Source organism: Boleophthalmus pectinirostris, unplaced genomic scaffold (assembly GCF_026225935.1).
Source record: "Boleophthalmus pectinirostris isolate CB_2022bp ecotype Guang Dong unplaced genomic scaffold, ASM2622593v1 HiC_scaffold_5, whole genome shotgun sequence".
NCBI classification, from domain to species: domain Eukaryota; kingdom Metazoa; phylum Chordata; class Actinopteri; order Gobiiformes; family Gobiidae; genus Boleophthalmus; species Boleophthalmus pectinirostris.
Genome location: NW_026571404.1, coordinates 3,081,698 through 3,102,777, shown reverse-complemented (window position 1 = coordinate 3,102,777; position 21,080 = coordinate 3,081,698). Strand labels below are relative to the sequence as shown.

At 40.7% G+C, this 21,080-nt stretch overlaps 1 protein-coding gene across 1 annotated transcript in view; it reads right to left on the bottom strand.

Annotated features, from left to right (window-relative positions):
* Positions 1 to 21,080, bottom strand: part of LOC129411595 (stromal membrane-associated protein 1-like) — a 287,044-nt gene that overhangs the window by 230,943 nt on the left and 35,021 nt on the right. Inside the window, exon 2 of the mRNA XM_055162925.1 lies at positions 14,642 to 14,775. Coding sequence (XP_055018900.1) covers positions 14,642 to 14,775 — 134 coding nt within the window. The remainder of the gene's footprint in view (positions 1 to 14,641; positions 14,776 to 21,080) is intronic.

Sequence of the window (21,080 nt, the reverse complement as noted above, 5' to 3'; positions counted from 1 at the left end):
TTTTGAATATTTATGAAGAACTGTGGCGTGGGAGCATCGGTGACGTGGGCTTGGGCAGACTGACAGAAGCGCGGCTGCCACGCCAATCGATGCCATCGTCCCCTCTGACCACCGCCATCACTCACGCACACACCACTTTCATACAAGGCAATGTGGGGGAAGTGTCTTGCCTAAGGACACAACGACAGTTTTAGTGGACTGGCGCCTCCTGTGGCTCCTGATTTTCCCAGTGTCTCCATCCAAGTTCTTCTGAGCTTCTGAGATGTGACGAGATCAGACTCTGACATATTGTGATGTGTGAGCTCCTGTGTCCAAGTCACTTCCCTTGTGGAGCAGTAAAGTCTAAATCTATGTCTAAGAGAACGTTAGAACATGGCAGAAAACTCTAAAAACTTGATTTTGTTGTATAATAAGGCGTCTTTAAACCCTCTGAAACCAGATCACTCCACTTTTCAAACACACGAGAAATTAACTTGAACTTGCGCCGCCTCTTCCTTCACTGTTCATATCTGCAGTTCACCGAAGAGAGTCTCCGTACGTCTGAACGTGATCAAATGAAAGCGCCGTTAAACCCCCTCCGGAGCGGGCGGTGCCGGCGGGTTGGGGGGGGGGGGGGCGGGTGTGTGGGGCGATGACTGACAGCCGACCGACAGCCACGACAGCCCAACGCGGCGCGGACCGGTGCCTCCTGGACTTTGAAACAGAGTGGACGTTTGTGCTCGGATCACGCCGTTTCCGCCACCGTGGGACATCGTGGTGCCAAGTCGGTGCCAGGTTAGGGTTTTCTGACTCACCGACCCGTTAGTCCAACCCGAAAGTTCAAACGTTCTGGCCGTACTTGACCGATACAGACACGACTTTGACCCAAACGTCAGATTTTTAACAAATTTGCACTAAAATACCAAAATAAGACCAGAGACGGAGACACTCTTCTATTTTAAACCCATTTACACAGAGAATCAGTCGGGTAAAAAAAGCGATTTTGTATTTAGTGTCCCTTTAAGAACGCTCTGATAAATGAAGCGACGCAGGGAGAGAGACGGAAACAGACACCTATCCAGAATTAATTAGTCATTCAAAAGAGTCATTAACATTCAGGAGAGAATCCACTCGCACAACGGAGCCGAGCGCGAGTGAATGAAGCAAAGACCAACAGTTTAACTAAAGGATGTTACTAAATCAGTCAATGAGAGGAGGAGTGGACGGGGATTTAGACCAACAATCAGGTCTGCACGGGTACGTTTGTCACTAAATAAAACTGAATTTGACACTAAGGAATAGACTCGGTACTCAACAGTGATTCAGTAACACTTTATAATAACTACACATTATTTAGCCTTAATAAAGCATGAACAAAGACTTAATTAATAATGATTCACACTTGCTTAATAAATGATAATTAGTCTTCACTTTAGAAAAGCTCTCAAAAAGACTAAACTAACAGATAACAGCTGCCTGAATGATCATTGCTTTGCATTATTAGTAAATCATTCTCTCATAGTTTATTAATGATTAATAAATGCACAAATGGTTAGTTCATGAGTAATTAAGTATGAAATAATTATGAGAAACTATTTACAGCACAGGCAAATTAAGTGCAAGTGCTAATTAAGGTAGTAATTAAGTAGTTACTAAGTGTGAATCATTATTAATTAAGTCTTTGTTCATTATTAATTAAGCCTTTGTTCATGCTTTATTAAGGCTAAATAGGGTGTAGTTATTATAAAGTGTTACCCAGTGATTCTGATACGACGATAATAAAAAAAAAACACTCTTTCTTTAGACAATGGATTTTTCCACATTAAATGGAAGAGATGGGACGATTCACTTGTCATGATTCGATTTGACTTTCAATTTTGGACTCCTGATTTTTGAATTTAACTTTTTTTTAAATTAACATTATTTATTACCTTAAAACACAAAATATACCATTAACACTGAATTTAAAAATGCATAATATTTAGTGATCTGAAATAAATATCTTATAATTTAAATAAATGGCTTTCTAAATTAAATAAAAAATACGTCACCAGTTTTTATGATTGAACTAAAATAGGCCCAGAGCAGTTGACACTGACTCAACAGGTGAACCACAACCCCCCTGTGAGCTTCTGTAAATCCTCTGCCCTCTGACCCAAGCGCAGCCCGTGACTATTGTATAAAATAACTTTTAGGTTCATATCTAAAAGTTTTTACGCCTCCGTGTCACAGGTCAGTGGATCCCTGCTCGTCTGCGCACCCACACCGGCTCAGCTGGAGGCAAACGATCTTTGTTCTCAACACTTTCCCTGCTGCGCGGCCGTAAAAACACCCACTGAAGTGTCCACTGGTCAGATCTCCAGATTGTACATCTCTCTCACATCTTTGCACTCAGCCGTGACTTTAAAACACAAATCCACCTTTGGCAGTGGCTGTTTTCTGGCAGGCAACCTCATGGATAAGTTGAGTTTGCAGATCATCAGATAGAGTCTGGACATCTGGGTCAGGTGAGAATTTGGAGGCAAAAACACTCACCAGTTTAGTTGTCACTGTCTTTATGTGGCTCGCTGCTGCAGTGCTCCCACGACTGTCAAACACTTGCCCGGGTTCCTCGTCCCAGAGGAACCGGGCAAAGAGCACAGCTGTTTTAACTGCCCCCAGCAGTTACTTTCCTTTTAACAACACCACTTCACTTTGAGGATCCCAGTGGATGCAAGGTTTTCACTGCAACAGTCTGATCACCGCAGTCAGTTAGGCTCCATCTTCTTCTCGCTCCCTTAGAGAAGCAGCTCTGTCTCCTGGTCAGTCCCGGCCCCCACATCCACCGTATAGAGTCACCACCTTTGTCACCGCAGGAGGGTTCCAGTGTCGCTGATCCGCTCCTTTCACATCAGTTGTAACCGTGTGAAGATCCACACACACATCCACTTGTACCTTTAGCTCGCTCCTCATGACATGGATTGGACTTGGACCTGGTTCATCTTCGTGAGAAGTCCTCACACAGGTCTCTATCCACTCTGTGTCAAACGTGCTGCACTTTTATTTTACCATCCACCGTCTCGTACACTTCAGTTTCAGTCCATAAGGAGCAAATTCAGGCGCAGCTGGAGCACTGAGTGTTTGAGAATGTCACAGGAGGAAAATCATCCAAATACTGAGATACAAATCGCGTTACATTTTCCACACATTCACTGAGACTTTTAAGCAGCTCTTTATGTTATTAAATCCTTTTTGGTCTCCTTCATGAGACACATTACGCTGCGTTGTAGGGAAAAGTCAAACTGTATTTTCTCAGAAGCTTCTGTCCACTCGGTGTCAAACGAGTTTTGCTGCACTTTTATTTTACTGTTCACTGTCTTGTAGACTTCAGTTTTCAGTGTAGAAGGAGCAAATGCAGGTGCAGTAAGTGTCGTACTTTCTTTTCTATTCCCATGTGTCTTTATATGTGTGTGATCTCTCAGCAGGTTCCATAGTGTTTCATTAAGGAGCATCATTTACACAACTTTTTGGAAAATTTTTTTGAAAATCAATCTGTACCCAGTATCTTTTTTTTTTTTTGCACTTCCCAAACTTCCATGAGAAATTTCACAAAATACTCTTGATGTTCACTGGGTTCACTGAGCCTCTGGAGTTTAATAACCTGTGACCTTAAATCTGAGCTGAAAAATCGTTTTTTCTTTAATAACATCCTTATTCTTTCTGTAAACTTGTGTTTCCCAAACCCTGAGTCGCACCTGTCACTGAGACGCTCCACTTTTTATACAGTTTATGATCACGACAGAAAGAACAAACTTTACGTCTCTCATTTCATCTTTGAACTTTGTGGATTTTGGATAATTATGAAAAAACACTAAAGTCATATCTTAGAAAGTTATCATCATCATCATCATCATCATCATCATCTTTATTCCGGACTCATCGTCCATTTAAAAAAAACAAAAAAAACAGACAAGGACAGTGACAAAACAAAACAATAAACATTCATGTTTTTAAAAGACGACCACACCAGTGTCTCCTGACACCTTATTGCACTGAATCTCAAATTTGTGAGTGACATTATTATTTCATTGTCTGATTTGTTCAGTTTGCAGATAAAACTGTACATTAAAATTCTTAGTGCAGCTCGCAAAGTTTTCACTCGAGCAGAAACAAATATTTCAGTCGCACTCGTCCATCGTGGCTCCTCAAAAGCTCCGTAAAGTGTCACTGTTGTCACCTGCAGTCTGTGCAAACTGACATTTTTATAATGAGTCCAGAGGTGAGCTGTACAACGGTGAACAATAAGATCTAAACAATAACAACTTTACATCATTTGTACAAGAACCAAACTTGCACATGAGGGTATTTGCCTGAGCATAGATCGACCTACACTGTCTGTACACATCATCATCATCTGTCATGTCCGCGGTGATGATCTGCCCGACATATTTAATGATTTTATGAAGATAAAGATAATAATAACAACATTTATATTCAACTTTCAACTGCATTATTTTTAAAGTTATTTGAGAAAAACTGATTTTTCTGCCAAAGCTTTATGGACACTGTTTTTTTTTTATGGACACAGCTTTTCTTTTAATTAGTTTTGTCACATTTTAAAATTGGGTACGAGTTGAATTTCTGACACTGGGGCAAATAACCATGCCAAATATCCAGTGCCTTATGGAATGTTGAGAGGAGCCTAACATTCTATTGAGGTTCTGGGCCTGTTGATGGTAAAGAAATCATCACAGATCCATTGATTTTGGTTGGATTTTTATATTTTTTTCTGTGGAATGACTATACTGTTTGAAGAGAAAGAATGGCATATTGGCTGATGTCAAAACTTGGGGGAATAGTTGATTGCCAATGAGGTAAAGATGAAAATATTGGAAAAAAGTGAAAAAAAATGCCTTATTTTTTGGCATTAAATTGAGCCAAAATCATGTAGAAATGTGTTTTATGAATATTTTTTTCACTGAATGTTGTCACCACATGTGTTCTTTGCATCTGGAATGTATTTGTAGACAGTTTACCCAATCCACTGAGGATTTGAAATTTTTCATTTTTCTAAATTTTCTATCACAAAATGAAGGTTACCTACACTAAAATGGCCACAATTTTTTTTCGAGATATTTCCGGAAGAGCAGAGCCTCCAATTATTGGTCCTCAGGGTCACAGTTAACAAAAAAAAACACAAATAAAAAGTATGGCAGGCGATGTCAGGTTCAACCCATTTTCTTGAGCTTTTGAGACTTTGGCTCCCCGACTAAAACGATGTCCATGGGTTTATACTCGTCTGTGTGCCTTCTACTTGTTCTGATCCAGCTCCAGATCGTTCTAAAAACATTCAGGAACAATTCTGCTCTGTCCTGTTACTGAGACTTTTTCATATCTAGACTTTTTTGCCCTTATCCTCTCACATATCACATACTGAGTGCGTTTACATGCACATCAATAACCCGGTTATGATCGGGTTTTTTGAGTATCCCGGTTTCTTGATGGTGCATGTAGACGCAGTAACCCGGTTTCAGTATCCCGGTTATTAGAAACCAGGTTACTGTAGCTGGTTTATTCCGATAGTAACCGGGATACTTGTGGCATGTAAACGCAGTATCCCGGTTACTGCAACATAAAGTTGAGTCGCATGCGTCCAAAAGACACTTTCCAGCCTTTCACCACAACAGTAGTGACATAAATAAATTGACCAACATAAATAAAGTGACCAAACGAGTGAAATGACTGTAAAATAAAGAGCTGCGCTAAACCTGCACATGTACGACCTGCACTCGTACGTGCACGCTGAAAACTAAAACATGAACTATCTCCTATACTCTATATGCACAGGAACACACTCACCATCATTAGCACCTCTTCTGTCACAGAAATAACACACATAATCCACAGAGTCGTGTCATTTAGTCCAAAAGAAACTGATCACATCAGCGGCGCAAGGAGCGAGTTGTTTTTATCGCCGCTAACAGTTTATGCTAATTAGCCAAACGGTCTTAAGTTTCGTTTCTGTAAAACGTAAACAAATGTGATCAGAGCTGAATGATCTGATCAAACGGGCTGATGTGTCTATAGTGTTTATGGTTTATATGTTGTAAAGTTGAGTTTATTTATGCAGAAGATTTTAATGAAGAATCTGCACAGTGGATTGTGGGAGATCTCGTAGCTCCTTAGCTTCTTATGCTAAAGGAGCTCACGGTTTGTATTTTTCCTGGTTTATGAAATTGATTTAAGTTCAATTTTGCGCCTGCGCATTTGTAAGATTATGTCAAGAAACCGGGACACTCCATTTGATCATGTACACGCGGATATGAGTGTCCCGGTTTCTCAGTGCTCATGTAAACACAGTAACACGAATACTGACAGAACCGGGATATGGAGAATAACCGGGACACTGATGTGCATGTGTACACACTCACTGTATCATCAGCTGGTCTAATACATCACTCACAACAATAAAACCCATTGAATGACTCTATAAACAAGCTCTAAAAACACTTGACAAAAAACACTACAGACCCAACATTGTCACATTTTGCAGAAATACAAATGAATGACCTGGGACAATCTTATTAAATAAAAAAATATCTGTCAAGATAATGTACAAGATTAAACATGGCTCGGCTCCCCCTTCGCTGAATGACTTTGTAAATTTCAGATCTAGTGAGGACAGAGTGACCAGAGGAGCAGTGAGGGAAGACTGCATTATTCCTCATAGAAAAACTGGATTTGGTCTGTTTTCTCTTTCGTCAGAGCTTCTCATCAGTGGAACTCTGGGCCTGAAGCCGTCAGAACATCTCCCTCATTCTCTGCTTTTAAGAAGAATGCTAAAAAGTGGCTTTTAGAAACGCAAATGTGTGAACACTAAAACTTTTATTGTATTTTTGTGATCTTATTGTGCATTTGTGTAATTTTTGATGTGTAACTTTTAAGTGTATTTTCTTTTAGGATGTCTTTTTCACATCTGGCAAAGGGACTACCGATGTAAATTAGCTCTTATCACCTAACTCGGGCACATTTACATGGTTTTGATGTTGATTAATGTGCATTGTCCCTTTTCAAATAAATAAATAAATAAATATATCAATAGTATTTTTCGAAACTAGTACTGATTAGTTTGTGATTTTCAATACTTTTTTTTTCTCGATATTTTGTCTTATTGTAGCAGCTCTTGAGATCAAAATATGTCCACTGTCTGATAATCAGGAAGTGTGCTGTTAGCAGGCTAGTTGTTGTTAGATTATAAACTCATCGTGGTGAATAATAAGGACGCTCTGTGTGTAAAGTCCAAACATTTGTGAAGCCACAGTTTGAAGCACCTGGTTCCACCTTTTAAAAATGCCTCAAAAGTGAAATAAATCCACGGAGAGCGACTCGAGCGCAGTTTAAAAACTCTTCACCGAGCGTTCACATGAGGACGGACAAAACAAACAAAAAAGGATATTTTTACGGGTGAGGCAACGGGAGGTCAAAAACTGTTTGGCTCCACTCCAATCTCCCATGATGCACCTGCACTCGTCTTAAATAAGAAGCAACAGACACAAAATAAAACAGAAAATGACTTAGAAAAGCTCAAGGTTAACTTTAGTAATAATTAATAAAAAAATTAAAAAATGTAAATAGACAGAAATGTACAGTCAAGCCCAAAATTATTTATACCCCTGACAAATTTTGACTTAAAGTTTTTTTCTTGATTGGAAATGACACAGGCGTCTTCCAGAAGATGAATAAGACGATGTACGAGAGGCATCGTTGTGGAAAAAAATACATATTTCTCAGCTTTTATTTACATTTGAATAAAAAGTGGCATGTCCAAAATTATTCATACCCTTTGTAAACTGTCAGAAAAATCCAAAGTACATCAAGATTCTCAACAAAAACATCAAGCAGCTGCAGAGGAACTAAGGCTGCGTTCAGACTGCAGGGCTTAACGCTCAATTCTGATTTTTTTGTGAAATCTGATGTTTTTTTGAGGTCGTTCACATTTCCAGTTAAATGTGACTTGTATGTGACTCCAGTGTGAACATTAAACGGCCCGAAAGTGTCCCACATGTGACACTGGAGACACGACGACGTCAACCGCAGCGAGCGTCTCTGTGTTTACTGTTGTCCAAACATGGACGCAGCATCGAGCACCTGGAGATTTTAAAGTTCCTCTCGTACCGGAGCCAGAACATGAACAACTGACTTGTTTTAAGGAGGAGATTGAGAAGGAGAAGGACGAGGTTTTTGGTCGTGGTGTTTTGTGGTTCAGTCCGTTGAAAGGAACATGTGGATGTGGAGACGGAGCCAAGAGTGGTGAGTGGAGATGTGCTTCACTTCAGTGACATGGAGTTCATTAATAATGTTCACCGACTTCAGTGCAGAATAGTGACGTTTGTGTCTTGTTGATAACGTGTAGGTGGATGAATGCACTTTGGCCGTTCAGACTGAAGTCACATGTCAAAAGATCAGATATGTATCAGTTTCAGGAGCACATATCCAAGTTGTTCTCCGGTGCGACTTCTATATTAAAATGTTTTTGGTGAAGTGTAGAGAGGTTCTAGTCTTGTGTGTGAGTATCTGCTGCTCCTGTTCCTCCTGTACCACTGTCACTTGGCTCTACTGCGCATGTCTCCTGCAGAAAGAGCCTCTGTCCTGCTGCAAGTCGTGAAATATTCAGCCAAAAACAGTAATCGAGCAGCAGAAAGAAAGTTTGGAGTGAGCAAGAAACTTGTGAGGGACTGGAGGAAAGCGAGGATGGAAGAACACAACTTCACAACAACCAGGAGGATGCACCATGCAGAGTCCTGTATGGGTCCATTTTTGGAGACCCGCACCCGCCCCAACCAGGCAGTTCAGCACCGCATCCGCCCCTTAACCCGTGATTATATCAAAGTTAAACCCGCACATGCCAGGACCTGTTAAAATTCCACCCGTTACCCGCCTGTGCCCGTGATAAACCACACACAGATTAAAAACATTCTAACTGAAGCATCCATCAGAATAAGAATTGAAAAGTTACGACTTCAAGAATTACAATCACCCCATTAAATGAAATGGTTACAGTTTCTTCAGTATGAACACGAATTCACAGACGTGACTCGACTGTCATCACTTCACAGGATTTATTTATTGAGCAGAAGAAACGCTGATTGAGGTGCTGCATTTTTGCGGTGCAGTCGCCACAGACTGAATCAGGACTAACCCAGGACTGAACCAAAACTGAACCAGAACTCACTGTCAGGACAGGCCCGAAGGTGTGCCTGCGTAGTCCATCGAGAGACCACAGGCGAAAGAACCAGAGCATCATGCTGCGCAGACTCTGGTTCTCTCGCTCTCTCCTCCCTCTCTCAAGATTAGTCCTGGTGTAGTCCGAGTTTAGTCCTGGTTTAGTCCAGACCCACCCATGTGTAATTACTACCCGCCCACAAACCCGTCCGTCAAATTCCAGAACATTAAAACCTGCCTGTTTCAGCAACTATTTGCCCGTACCCGTCAGGGACCCACTGGTACCATGAAACGTTCCTGAAGTCACTGGATGGATGGACAAACTCTGGACTTCAGTGACACCGAAACCATCCTGTCTGGATTCAGAAAGACCCGAATAATTCTAACTGGAACTGATGCTGAGTCTGACGACTGCGACACAGAAGAGTTTGCGTCGCTCTGTTTACCTCCGGAGGTCGAGGCCGAGTTGTTCAGAAGTGACACCGAGGATGAATTGAATGGATTTAGTGATTTGGAGTGAGATGGAGAGTTTGGTAAACTTGTTCTGTTCTGTTGTTTATGCTCTAGTTATCTATAAATCATGTACCTTTAACGTTTATGTGCACTTCTAGATTTATTTTTCGACACTAAACTGTTTGCACTGCGCAGACAATAACACAGCAGTACTTAAAGGTGCAAATCCAAGGAGAAGTATCCACAGAGGAGAAATCTGCAGAGCACTCAGGTGGCACACGTCCAAAAAATGATTTTATTTTGGATGTTTTGGCAAACAGCCTCGGTCAGATCATTTTTCTTTCAGTCTTTGAAGTACACTGAAGTACACTGTGGTTCAAAGACAAAGGAAGAAAAATGAGCTGACCAGAGCTGTCTGCCAAAACCCGTCCAGAACGAATGTGGTGTAACAAAACTGCACCAACATCGCAGAGCTGAAGGCAAAACCTGAACAAGACTCAATATAAATATAAGCACGAGTTACACAAGACTCAGCAGAACAGGTCGAACGAATTTTAAAACTTGTTCTAACTTGGTGCACTTCAAAAAACTAAAATAAAAATCTAATCTTACAGAAAAACAAAGATGACCGGATCCATTTTCTTTAAGTAAAACCACGACTATTGACTGAACACGAGCTTTTCTTTAACATTTTCTTTAACATGACCTTTTATTTTGTACGATCATAAACGATAAACTTTTGTGCCTTTGTTTTAACACTATCACTAGTTTGTATGAACATAAACAAAAAAAATTGGCATCTTTTAAAAAAATTAAGATACTAACTAATTAAAAAAGTGATTGTATTTCTATTTGAGGCGTTAGTTTATGGAACAATCTAAGTGTGGAAGCCTTTAAAAGAAAAAGTAGAAAGAAAAGAGTATAAAGCGTTTTAAAGTATAAAGTGTTTTGAAAGATATAGAGCTCTGGAATTAATTAATTATGCATAAAATTTGGTTGTTTTAATTTACATTTTGTCTCTTTTATATACAGTATGTTGTAAGTGAAATTGCAAACACAAAGTTGCTGTTTTTGCTGCTTTTCTTTCTTGGAATTCTGTCATTGTTTAATAGGGTTTGGCGTTAGAAGAACTTTTTACTTCAACCTAAACCCTTTCGGTCAGGATCCATGGGGTTAAGATAAGATAAGATAAGATAATCCTTTATTGTCTCCCATGGGAGAAATTTGTCTTGGGACAGGGGGTAACATGTTTTATCAAAAAACAGGACGACACAACACAAAGCAGCACATAAACAAACACCATAAAACAAAGTAAATATGAGACCAGTATGACCACGAGTGATGCAGCAACAGGACCCTTAAATTATCCTTAACAGGCAAACCCTTGCATTCTTCTGTTCTATTAATTATTGCACATTCCCTAAGCCTATGTGCAGTTTTAGTTATAATTATTGCACATTCCCTAAGCCTATGTGCAGTTTTAGTTATAATTATTGCACATTCCCTAAGCCTATGTGCAGTTTTAGTTATAATTATTGCACATTCCCTAAGCCTATGTGCAGTTTTAGTTATAATTATTGCACATTCCCTTAGCCTATGTGCAGATTTAATTATTGCACATTCCTTAAGCCTATGTGTAGCTTTAATTGCACATTCCCTACACCTATGTGCAGTTTTGATTGCACAATCCCTAAGCCTTTTATAATTATTTTTTAACTGCACTATCTGAGTTTAGCAGTTTAACAGCTAATGGCACAAAAGCAATGTTTTGAATCTGTTTCACAAGTTTACAGTTTGGGTTCCAGTGGCGAGTCTGACTGTTTTTTCCGTTTTGTGTAGTGCGCTGTGGACTAAACATCTGAAGAACCAAATAAAAAACTACTACTAAATATCCAGTCATTGTATACAAAGATATGACTCAATAAACACATGGGCTACTACATTTGGAACGGTAAGGAAAGGGTTCAGTGTGCCGTGCTTCACTGATACAGGCGGCCGAGAGACGTACGTGGTCCCTCCAGTGTGTCCTGTTTGCCTCAGAGTCTCAGTTGATTTCTTTCCACGTGGAGGAGCAGCGACTCTACTCAAAGCTCCTCCTCGTCCAGTATTTCTATATACACCTCTGTGTACTGCCTGTATATATTGGGGTCCATTGGTCCAGTATTTCTGCATTTATTGTTTTAGTACTAGGGCTGGGTGTCATTAAAGGGATGTTCACACCAGAGCGTCAAAAAACGCCTTGACGCCTCTATTTGGACGCCTTTGCATTTGAGTTCAGACGCCCCCGACACAAGTCTTTGACGCCGTGGACGAACAGGAGAAAAATACTTGACACACATCCGCTGCCCTGGAAACAAGAGCCCGGTCCAGGTCTTTTCCCAAAACTATGTCAGACCAGACTGAGAGACTTTAATGAAGTAAAGCATCAGCGGAGTTGATCAGGTCGATGGCTGGGGCGTATATATATTTATACTCCGCTAATGACACTAGATCAGTCCTGGTCTAGTCCTGGTCTAGTCCCGGTCTAGTCCTGGTCTAGTCCCGTGTCTAGTCCTGGTCTAGTCCTCATGATCCGGTCAGTGATTGTGGTTTATATATTTATGCTCTACTTAATGTTTGTGGCTCTGGTTTTCGGGTATTTCTCTTTCTTCCTGATAATAACATCTCTGCGTCTCTGGATACTCGTCCCTGATTGGTCGACGCGGCGCATCTGACACGAAAAGTTCAGCATTTTCAACTTCTGACGCTGACGCCTTGGACGCGCGTCTAGAGCATCGACACTGTTACGGCCCCAGGCCTTAGTTGTAATATTTCTGCAGAGTTCTCTTGATTCCTGCTGCACGAGCCCTGGTCTGTGATTGGTGGGGCAAGTCCACGCCCACTTCACCTGCAGCCACCTCCCCCTATTTAAGGAGATTACCAGCACCTGTTTGGGGCTGCTGGCCTTGGTGGCCAGTCTGCCATTTTGGTTTCGTGTATGTAGTTTAGTCTCATTCTGTTTTGTGCCTTTTTTGATTTGGTCACTCGATTCTGTTTGTGGGTTTATGTGGTTTAATTTGGGGAACTTGTGTTTTAGTTTAGTGTGTGTCCCTAAGTTTTACCACTTGTTTTTTTGTAAGCCTGCGTGACCCCTTTTCTGGCACAAAACTCTGTTTATTCTGTTGTTCTGTTTCTTAGTTTAGGTTGTTTTCTGTATATTTTTAGTGTTTTGTTAATTTACCTTTACATTCCTGTTAATTAAACATTACTTAATTTATTCCATGTTACATCTTGGTTTTATTTTTGTTACTTCCCTCACCCCAAACGAGCTGGGTCGTAACAGACACCAAAACGCTCAAGACGCGCCGTGTCGACACCAGATTCGCCCCACGCTGACACCCGAAGACGCGCCGCAAAAACGCAGGACGCCCTAGAAGCACGTCCACATCGACTCTGCATAGAAACTCGACGCTTTGACGCTCTGGTCTGAACAGCCCTTAAGAAGCTGCAGATATGATACAAACCTCGATACAAAGGCAACAACACAATACACATCTCGATACAATGAGCTAGAGGTCGTGCGTGACAGAATTTTCGGTCTGCATGACGTACGGTCTGCTTAAAATGTTTTATTAATGCCAAATTAAATATCCAGCACAAATGATGCATGATATGTTTACATTCCTCATTTATATATTTTACTTTTCACTCATATTTAGTTTGTGGGACTGTAGTTTATCATCCCGCTCGCCCGCTCCCGCCCGCAGTCAGTTTTCAAAATGTGTCCCGTGCCGCACTGTTTTGCGTCATGTCCCATGGAAGTGCAGGTACGATTTGACACGATAGTTTTTAAATAGATTCGATATGGTTCAATAAAAAATAAATGTAAATGTTTATGCGACACATTTGACACTGACAAATGTGTCACATAAATGAGTGTGTACACATGCACATCAGTGTCCCGGTTATTCTCCATATCCCGGTTCTGTCAGTATTCGTGTTACTGTGTTTACATGAGCACTGAGAAACCGGGACACTCATATCCGCGTGTACATGATCAAATGGAGTGTCCCGGTTTCTTGACATAATCTTACAAATGCGCAGGCGCAAAAATTAACTTAAATCAATTTCATAAACCAGGAAAAATACAAACCGTGAGCTCCTTTAGCATAAGAAGCTAAGGAGCTACGAGATCTCCCACAATCCACTGTGCAGATTCTTCATTAAAATCTTCTGCATAAATAAACTCAACTTTACAACATATAAACCATAAACACTATAGACACATCAGCCCGTTTGATCAGATCATTCAGCTCTGATCACATTTGTTTACATTTTACAGAAACGAAACTTAAGACCGTTTGGCTAATTAGCATAAACTGTTAGCGGCGATAAAAACAACTCGCTCCTTGCGCCGCTGATGTGATCAGTTTCTTTTGGACTAAATGACACGACTCTGTGGATTATGTGTGTTATTTCTGTGACAGAAGAGGCGCTGATGATGGTGAGTCTGTTCCGTGCATATAGAGTATAGGAGATAGTTCATGTTTTAGCTTTTCAGCGTCACACGTGTGCAGGTCGTACGTGTGCAGGTTTAGTGCAGCTCTTTATTTTACAGTCATTTCACTCGTTTGGTCACTTTATTTATGTTGGTCAATTTATTTATGTCACTACTGTTGTGGTGAAAGGCTGGAAAGTGTCTTTTGGACGCATGCGAACTCAACTTTATGTTGCAGTAACCGGGGATACTGCGTTTACATGCCACAAGTATCCCGGTTACTATCGGAATAAACCAGCTACAGTAACCTGGTTTCTAATAACCGGGACACTGCCATAACCAGGTACTGAAACCGGGTTACTGCGTTTACATGCACCATGAAGAAACCGGGATACTCAAAAAACCCGATCATAACCGGGTTATTAATGTGCATGTAAACACACTCAATGAGTTTCCTTCCTCTGAACAAACAACAAAACTGTAGCTGTAACAAATTTAGTAAAATAAACCAATAAATCCATGAGTTGGTACCTGGATCTGCTCCGGGGTCCACTGGTCCAGGTTGACTGACTTGACTCTGGAGATGTGGACTCCCAGGTTCCGGTGGATTCCTGCACAGCGGATGCACATGAACACACCCAGGTTCCACGAGGCCCAGCGAGGACCTGCACACACCAACACACACCAACACACACGCACACACACACACACGTACACACGCACACACACACACACACACACACACACACACACACACACACACACACACACACACACACACACACACTTCAGTATTTTACACACAATGAAAAACAAATCAAACACAAACATGATTTTCTTTGGAGTCAAACAAACGAAAGTCATCTGCTCAGTGCTGGGGAGTAACAGATTACATGTACCAGAGTTATGTAATCAGAGTACAAATGATGAGTAACTGTATTCAGTTACAGTTACTGTTTCAGTGAGTGGTAATTGGATTACAGTTACTTTGTTGAAATAAATGGATTACACAGAGGGATTTAACTGTTTTCACATTTGGGTTATATCCCTGTTTTTTTTTGTTGTTTTTCTGTAATTCCACTCATTGCTGAACACTAAACCAGGTCTAAACCAGGACTAAACCAGGTCTAAACAAGGTCTAAACAAGGTCTAAAACCAGTCTAAAACCAGGTCTTAACCCAGTACCAAACCAGGTCTAAACCCAGGACCAAACCAGGACTAAACCCAGGACCAAACCAGGTCTAAACCAGGACTAAACCAAGACTAAACCAGGACTAAATCAAGAATAAACCAGGACTAAACCAGGTCTAAACAAGTCTAAACAAGGTCTAAAACCAGGTCTAAAACCAGGTCTAAACCCAGGAACCAGGTCTAACCAGTCTAAACCCAGGACCAAACCAGGTCTAAACCCAGGACCAAACCAGGTCTAAAACCAGGACTAAACCAAGACTAAACCAGGTCTAAACCAGGACTAAACCCAGTACCAAACCAGGTCTAAACAAGGTCTAAACAAGGTCTAAACCCAGGTCTAAACCAGGTCTAAACCCAGTACCAAACCAGTCTAAAACCCAGACCAAACCAGGTCTAAACCAGTACCAAACAGGTCTAAACCAGGACCAAACCAGGTCTAAAACCAGGTCTAAAACCAGGTCTAAACCCAGGACCAAACCAGGTCTAAAACCAGGACCAAACCAGGTCTAAACCCAGGACCAAACCAGGTCTAAACCAGGACTAAACCAAGACTAAACCAGGTCTAAACCAGGACTAAACCCAGTACCAAACCAGGTCTAAACAAGGTCTAAACAAGGTCTAAACCCAGGTCTAAAACCAGGTCTAAACCCAGTACCAAACCAGGTCTAAACCCAGGACCAAACCAGGTCTAAACCCAGGACCAAACCAGGTCTAAACCCAGGACCAAACCAGGTCTAAACCAGGTCTAAACCAGGTCTAAACCAGGACTAAACCAGGTCTAAAACAGGATTTAACAGGACTAAATCCTGCTGTGTGGACGTGTCTCTTCTTCTTCTATCAATAATATTTTTAATTTGGTTCAGTAAAGTCTGGACTTTTTATTTTCTTTTATCAGACAAAACTTCTTATGTGACGATTTCCTCGTCTTTGTTTCTCTACAGCAAATCAAATAATCCAAAGTATTCAGATTACATTACTCACTTTAAGTAATTTAACGGATTCTGTTACAAACTACATGTTGGTGTGTGTAATCTGTAATCTGTAGGGGATTACATTTTAAAAGTAAACTTCTAAACACCGTCTGCTAAATACTTTTTCTGTCACTTAATCTGAGCATTTCCAAAACTGACCAACAGGAGGAGCAGGTCAGAATAAACACAACTCTACAAAAACATTTAAATGAGTTTTTCTGTCCCACTCGATCTGTCTTTGTTGTGAACCTTGTTAAGAAAATGGTTCAAAAACTCCAAAAAGTCGATTGAGCGAAAAACCCAAACTTGATTGTGGACGATAAAACTCTCAATCTCGATGTAAACGTAATTGTCCAGCTTCTCCGCTCAGTTTCTACATTTTTCTGGGTCAACGTCTGTAAACAGAGATGTCTGACTTCCCTCACCCCAGACACTTCCTCCAGCTCGCCTCAGGGTCCAGGAGAAGAGATTATGCAGCACTGCACAAGGAATCATCTACTACAGTATTTATACATACAGACCAGAACTAGACCAGAACTGAACCAGGTCTGAAACAGGTCTGAAACAGGTCTGAAACAGGACTAAACCAGGACTAAACCAGGTCTGAACCAGGTCTGAAACCAGGTCTAAACCAGGTCTGAAACAGGACTAAACCAGGTCTAAACCAGGTCTGAACCAGGTCTAAACCAGGTCTAAACCAGGTCTAAACCAGAACCAGTCTGAAACCAGGTCTAAACCAGGTCTGAAACAGGTCTGAAACAGGACTGAACCAGGACTAAACCAGGTCTAAACCAGGACTAAACCAGGTCTAAACCAGGTCTAAACCAGGACTAAACCAGGTCTAAACCAGGACTAAACCAGGACTAAACCAGGTCTAAACCAGGACTAAACCAGGTCTAAACCAGACTAAACCAGGTCTAAACCAGGACTAAACCAGGACTAAAACCAGGTCTAAACCAGGACTAAACCAGGACTAAACCAGGTCTAAAACCAGGACTAAAACCAGGTCTAAACCAGGAAAACTAAACCAGGACTAAACCAGGACTAAAACCAGGTCTAAACCAGGTAAACCAGAACTAACCAGGTCTAAACAGGACTAAACCAGACTAACCAGGACTAAACCAGGTCTAAACCAGGTACCAGGTCCAGGTAACCAGGTCTAAACCAGGTCTGAACCAGGTCTAAACCAGGTAAACCAGGTCTAAACCAGGTCTAAACCAGGTCTAAACCAGGTCTAAACCAGGACTAAACCAGGTCTAAACCAGGACTAAACCAGGTCTAAACCAGGTCTGAACCAGGTCTGAACCAGGTCTGAACCAGGACTAAACCAGGTCTGACACCAGGTCTAAACCAGGACTAAACCAGGACTAAACCAGGACTAAACCAGGACTAAACCAGGACTAAACCAGGTCTAAACCAGGACTAAACCAGGTCTAAACCAGGACTAAACCAGGAACCAGGACTAAACCAGGTCTAAACCAGGTCTAAACCAGGTCTAAACCAGGACTAAACCAGGACTAAACCAGGTCTAAACCAGGACTAAACCAGGACTAAACCAGGACTAAACCAGGACTAAACCAGGTCTAAAACCAGGTCTAAACCAGGACTAAACCAGGACTAAACCAGGTCTAAACCAGGTCTAAACCAGGTCTAAACCAGGTCTAAAACAGGACTAAACCAGGTCTAAACCAGGACTAAACCAGGTCTAAACCAGGACTAAACCAGGTCTAAACCAGGTCTAAACAGGTCTAAACCAGGTCTAAACCAGGTAAACCAGGAAAACCAGGACTAAACCAGGACTAAACCAGGTCTAAACCAGGTCTAAACCAGGACTAAACCAGGACTAAACCAGGTCTAAAACCAGGTCTAAACCAGGTCTAAACCAGGACTAAACCAGGTCTAAACCAGGTTAAACCAGGACTAAACCAGGACTAAACCAGGACTAAACCAGGACTAAACCAGGTCTAAACCAGGTCTAAACCAGGACTAAACCAGGTCTAAACCAGGTCTAAACCAGGTCTAAACCAGGACTAAACCAGGTCTAAACCAGTAAACCAGGTCTAAACCAGGACTAAACCAGGTCTAAAGGTCTAAACCAGGTTCTAAACAGGTCTAAACAGGTCTAAACCAGGACTAAACCAGGTCTAAACCAGGTCTAAACCAGGACTAAACCAGGTCTAAACCAGGTCCTAAACCAGGTCTAAACTAACCAGGACTAAACCAGGTCTAAACCAGGTCTAAACCAGGTCTAAAACCAGGACTAAAACCAGGACTAAACCAGGTCTAAACCAGGTCTAACCAGGTCTAAACCAGGACTAAACCAGGTCTAAACCAGGACTAAACCAGTCTAAACCAGGTCTAAACCAGGACTAAACCAGGTCTAAACCAGGTCTAAACAGGTCTAAACCAGGACTAAACCAGGTCTAAACCAGGTCTAAAACCAGACTTAAACCAGACTAAACTAAACCAGGACTAAACCAGGACTAAACCAGGACTATCTAAACCAGGACTAAACCAGGTCTAAACCAGGACTAAAACCAGGACTAAACCAGGACTAAACCAGGACTAAACCAAGGACTAAATAATTAAATTAGATAATTACATAATTAATATATGTAATTTAAGCTCCTCTTTACTCAGATCAGTCAAAATTGTGATAGTCCAGTTTTAGACCTGGTTTAGACCTGATGTAGTCCTGGTTTAGTCTTAGTTTAGTCCTGGTTTAGATCAGATTAGTCAAAAATAGGAGCATTTCTTGTATAAAACTGGAACAAATCACTGGTTTTGTATAAATCTGAAGGGACAGTGACACAGGTTTTTGAATTTCCCCCAAAAAAAAAAAAAAAGTCCAATATAAGTCTGATGCATTATTATTATTAAAATGAAGCTCAAATTATTATTTATACCAGTGTATTCTCATTAATTTGTTCATGTACACAGTGTCCACTCAGTCATTTTAGCTTTGGAAAACCAATTTGATATTTTCTTTCCAAAATTCCCTCCTTCCTTTCACTAAAATCCCTTTGTTTACTCCTCCTCCTCTGTTCCGCGCTTTCTGGTCGCTTCTAATATTACGTCTTTATGAATCGAGTGTGGTCTCCCGCTGATGTCATTTTCACAGAGCTTATATCAAACAAAGGGAGACGCAGACGCAGGGTTTAACGCCGACTCGTCTCTCAAAAGGACGAGCAGCAGGGGGCGGCAGAGCGGGAGGACGGGGCGCCGAGGGAGGACGGGCGCAGCAGAGGAGAGCTGAGGGAAAGTTTAAAACGTGAGAAACAACGTCAAGGACAATCGGACAAGAGCTCACGTGAAGAGGTTTGTTTAAGAGGAAGAGTTTAAATATGAAATGAATAAACAGCAGGGTTCTTCTAATCTACACAAAACAGACGGCGTCACTGTTTCCTCTCCAATTATTTATACATTTTTAAGAGGTTTTTGCAGAGTCGTGCTAAAACAAAGAGGGAATTGAGACTGAGAATTGTGGGTGAAAGTAGGGCGGGGCGCTGTGGAGCAAAAAATATATCTCGATATACAACAGGGTCCGGTCAAGTGGTAACGGAGGGAAACAGATCAGATCAGATTTTTGACATTCAAATGTCTCTTATTCAGAAACTAGAGGAACTATTGAAATAAGTAAAGTATCAGAATGTAGGAAAGAGTTACACTCCAACAGGGTCAAGTTAAACCTGTGAGATTCTTTCAAGTTCAAGACAAAAAATTTAAAAACTCATGTCGGTAACGGAGGGAATGAAATATGCAGCACTTTTTGGGCAATAAGGCCAAAAATTCAAGTTAATTCATCTGATATAAAAATGTATTGAACAGATACATATGTACTCTAGTTTATGAAACTGTTGACCTTTTTTCTGTACCATTTTTTGGTTCTAAAGTTCCATATGTTTTAAACAGACCATGTATGAAACATGGAACAAAAATTATTTCCCAAATTTCAAAGACCCAAAATCATGTAAATAAATGGATGTATTTCATCATATCTTGTGTTATTCCATCTTTGAACTGTTGATGAAGGGAACAGGATTAAAAAAAAAAAAAAGTATTTAAAATGATAAAAATGTTCTTGGAAGGACTGACATATTTTATAGAAATAGTTTCCTTTCATTTTGAAGTAATATTAAAAGTATTCAGAAGAAAAAGCGACAAATGATGTAAAATCCTGCACCTTTCTACTTGTTTGTAACAATTTTCCCTCCGTTACTTTTCCCTCCGTTACCATGACCTTTCTTAATAAAAAATCTCATGAGTCAAAAAGTCAGAGGTTTTTCAACCTAATCTTGTACCATATGGTAGAAAACTATATGAAGCAAATATTCAAACCAGTTTGTTAAGGATATGTAAGTGAGAACCAAGAGTTATCACTGTTTGGATTTATTGCCCAAAAAGTGCTGCATATTTCATTCCCTCCGTTACCGACATGAGTTTTTAAATTTTTTGTCTTGAACTTGAAAGAATCTCACAGGTTTAACTTGACCCTGTTGGAGTGTAACTCTTTCCTACATTCTGATACTTTACTTATTTCAATAGTTCCTCTAGTTTCTGAATAAGAGACATTTGAATGTCAAAAATCTGACCCTGTTTCCCTCCGTTACCACTTGACCAGACCCATCTGTGTTTTTTTTTTTAATCTTTTTATTATTACTACAAGCATACAACATAATAATCTAAAAGGGTCCTAAGATATTATATTGACAAATATAATGACATGTATATTTCTGTATACTTTGCATGAAAGGCTGATTAATCTTTTTGACATTTCTGATGTCTTATTTTATGGACTGACACTGTGT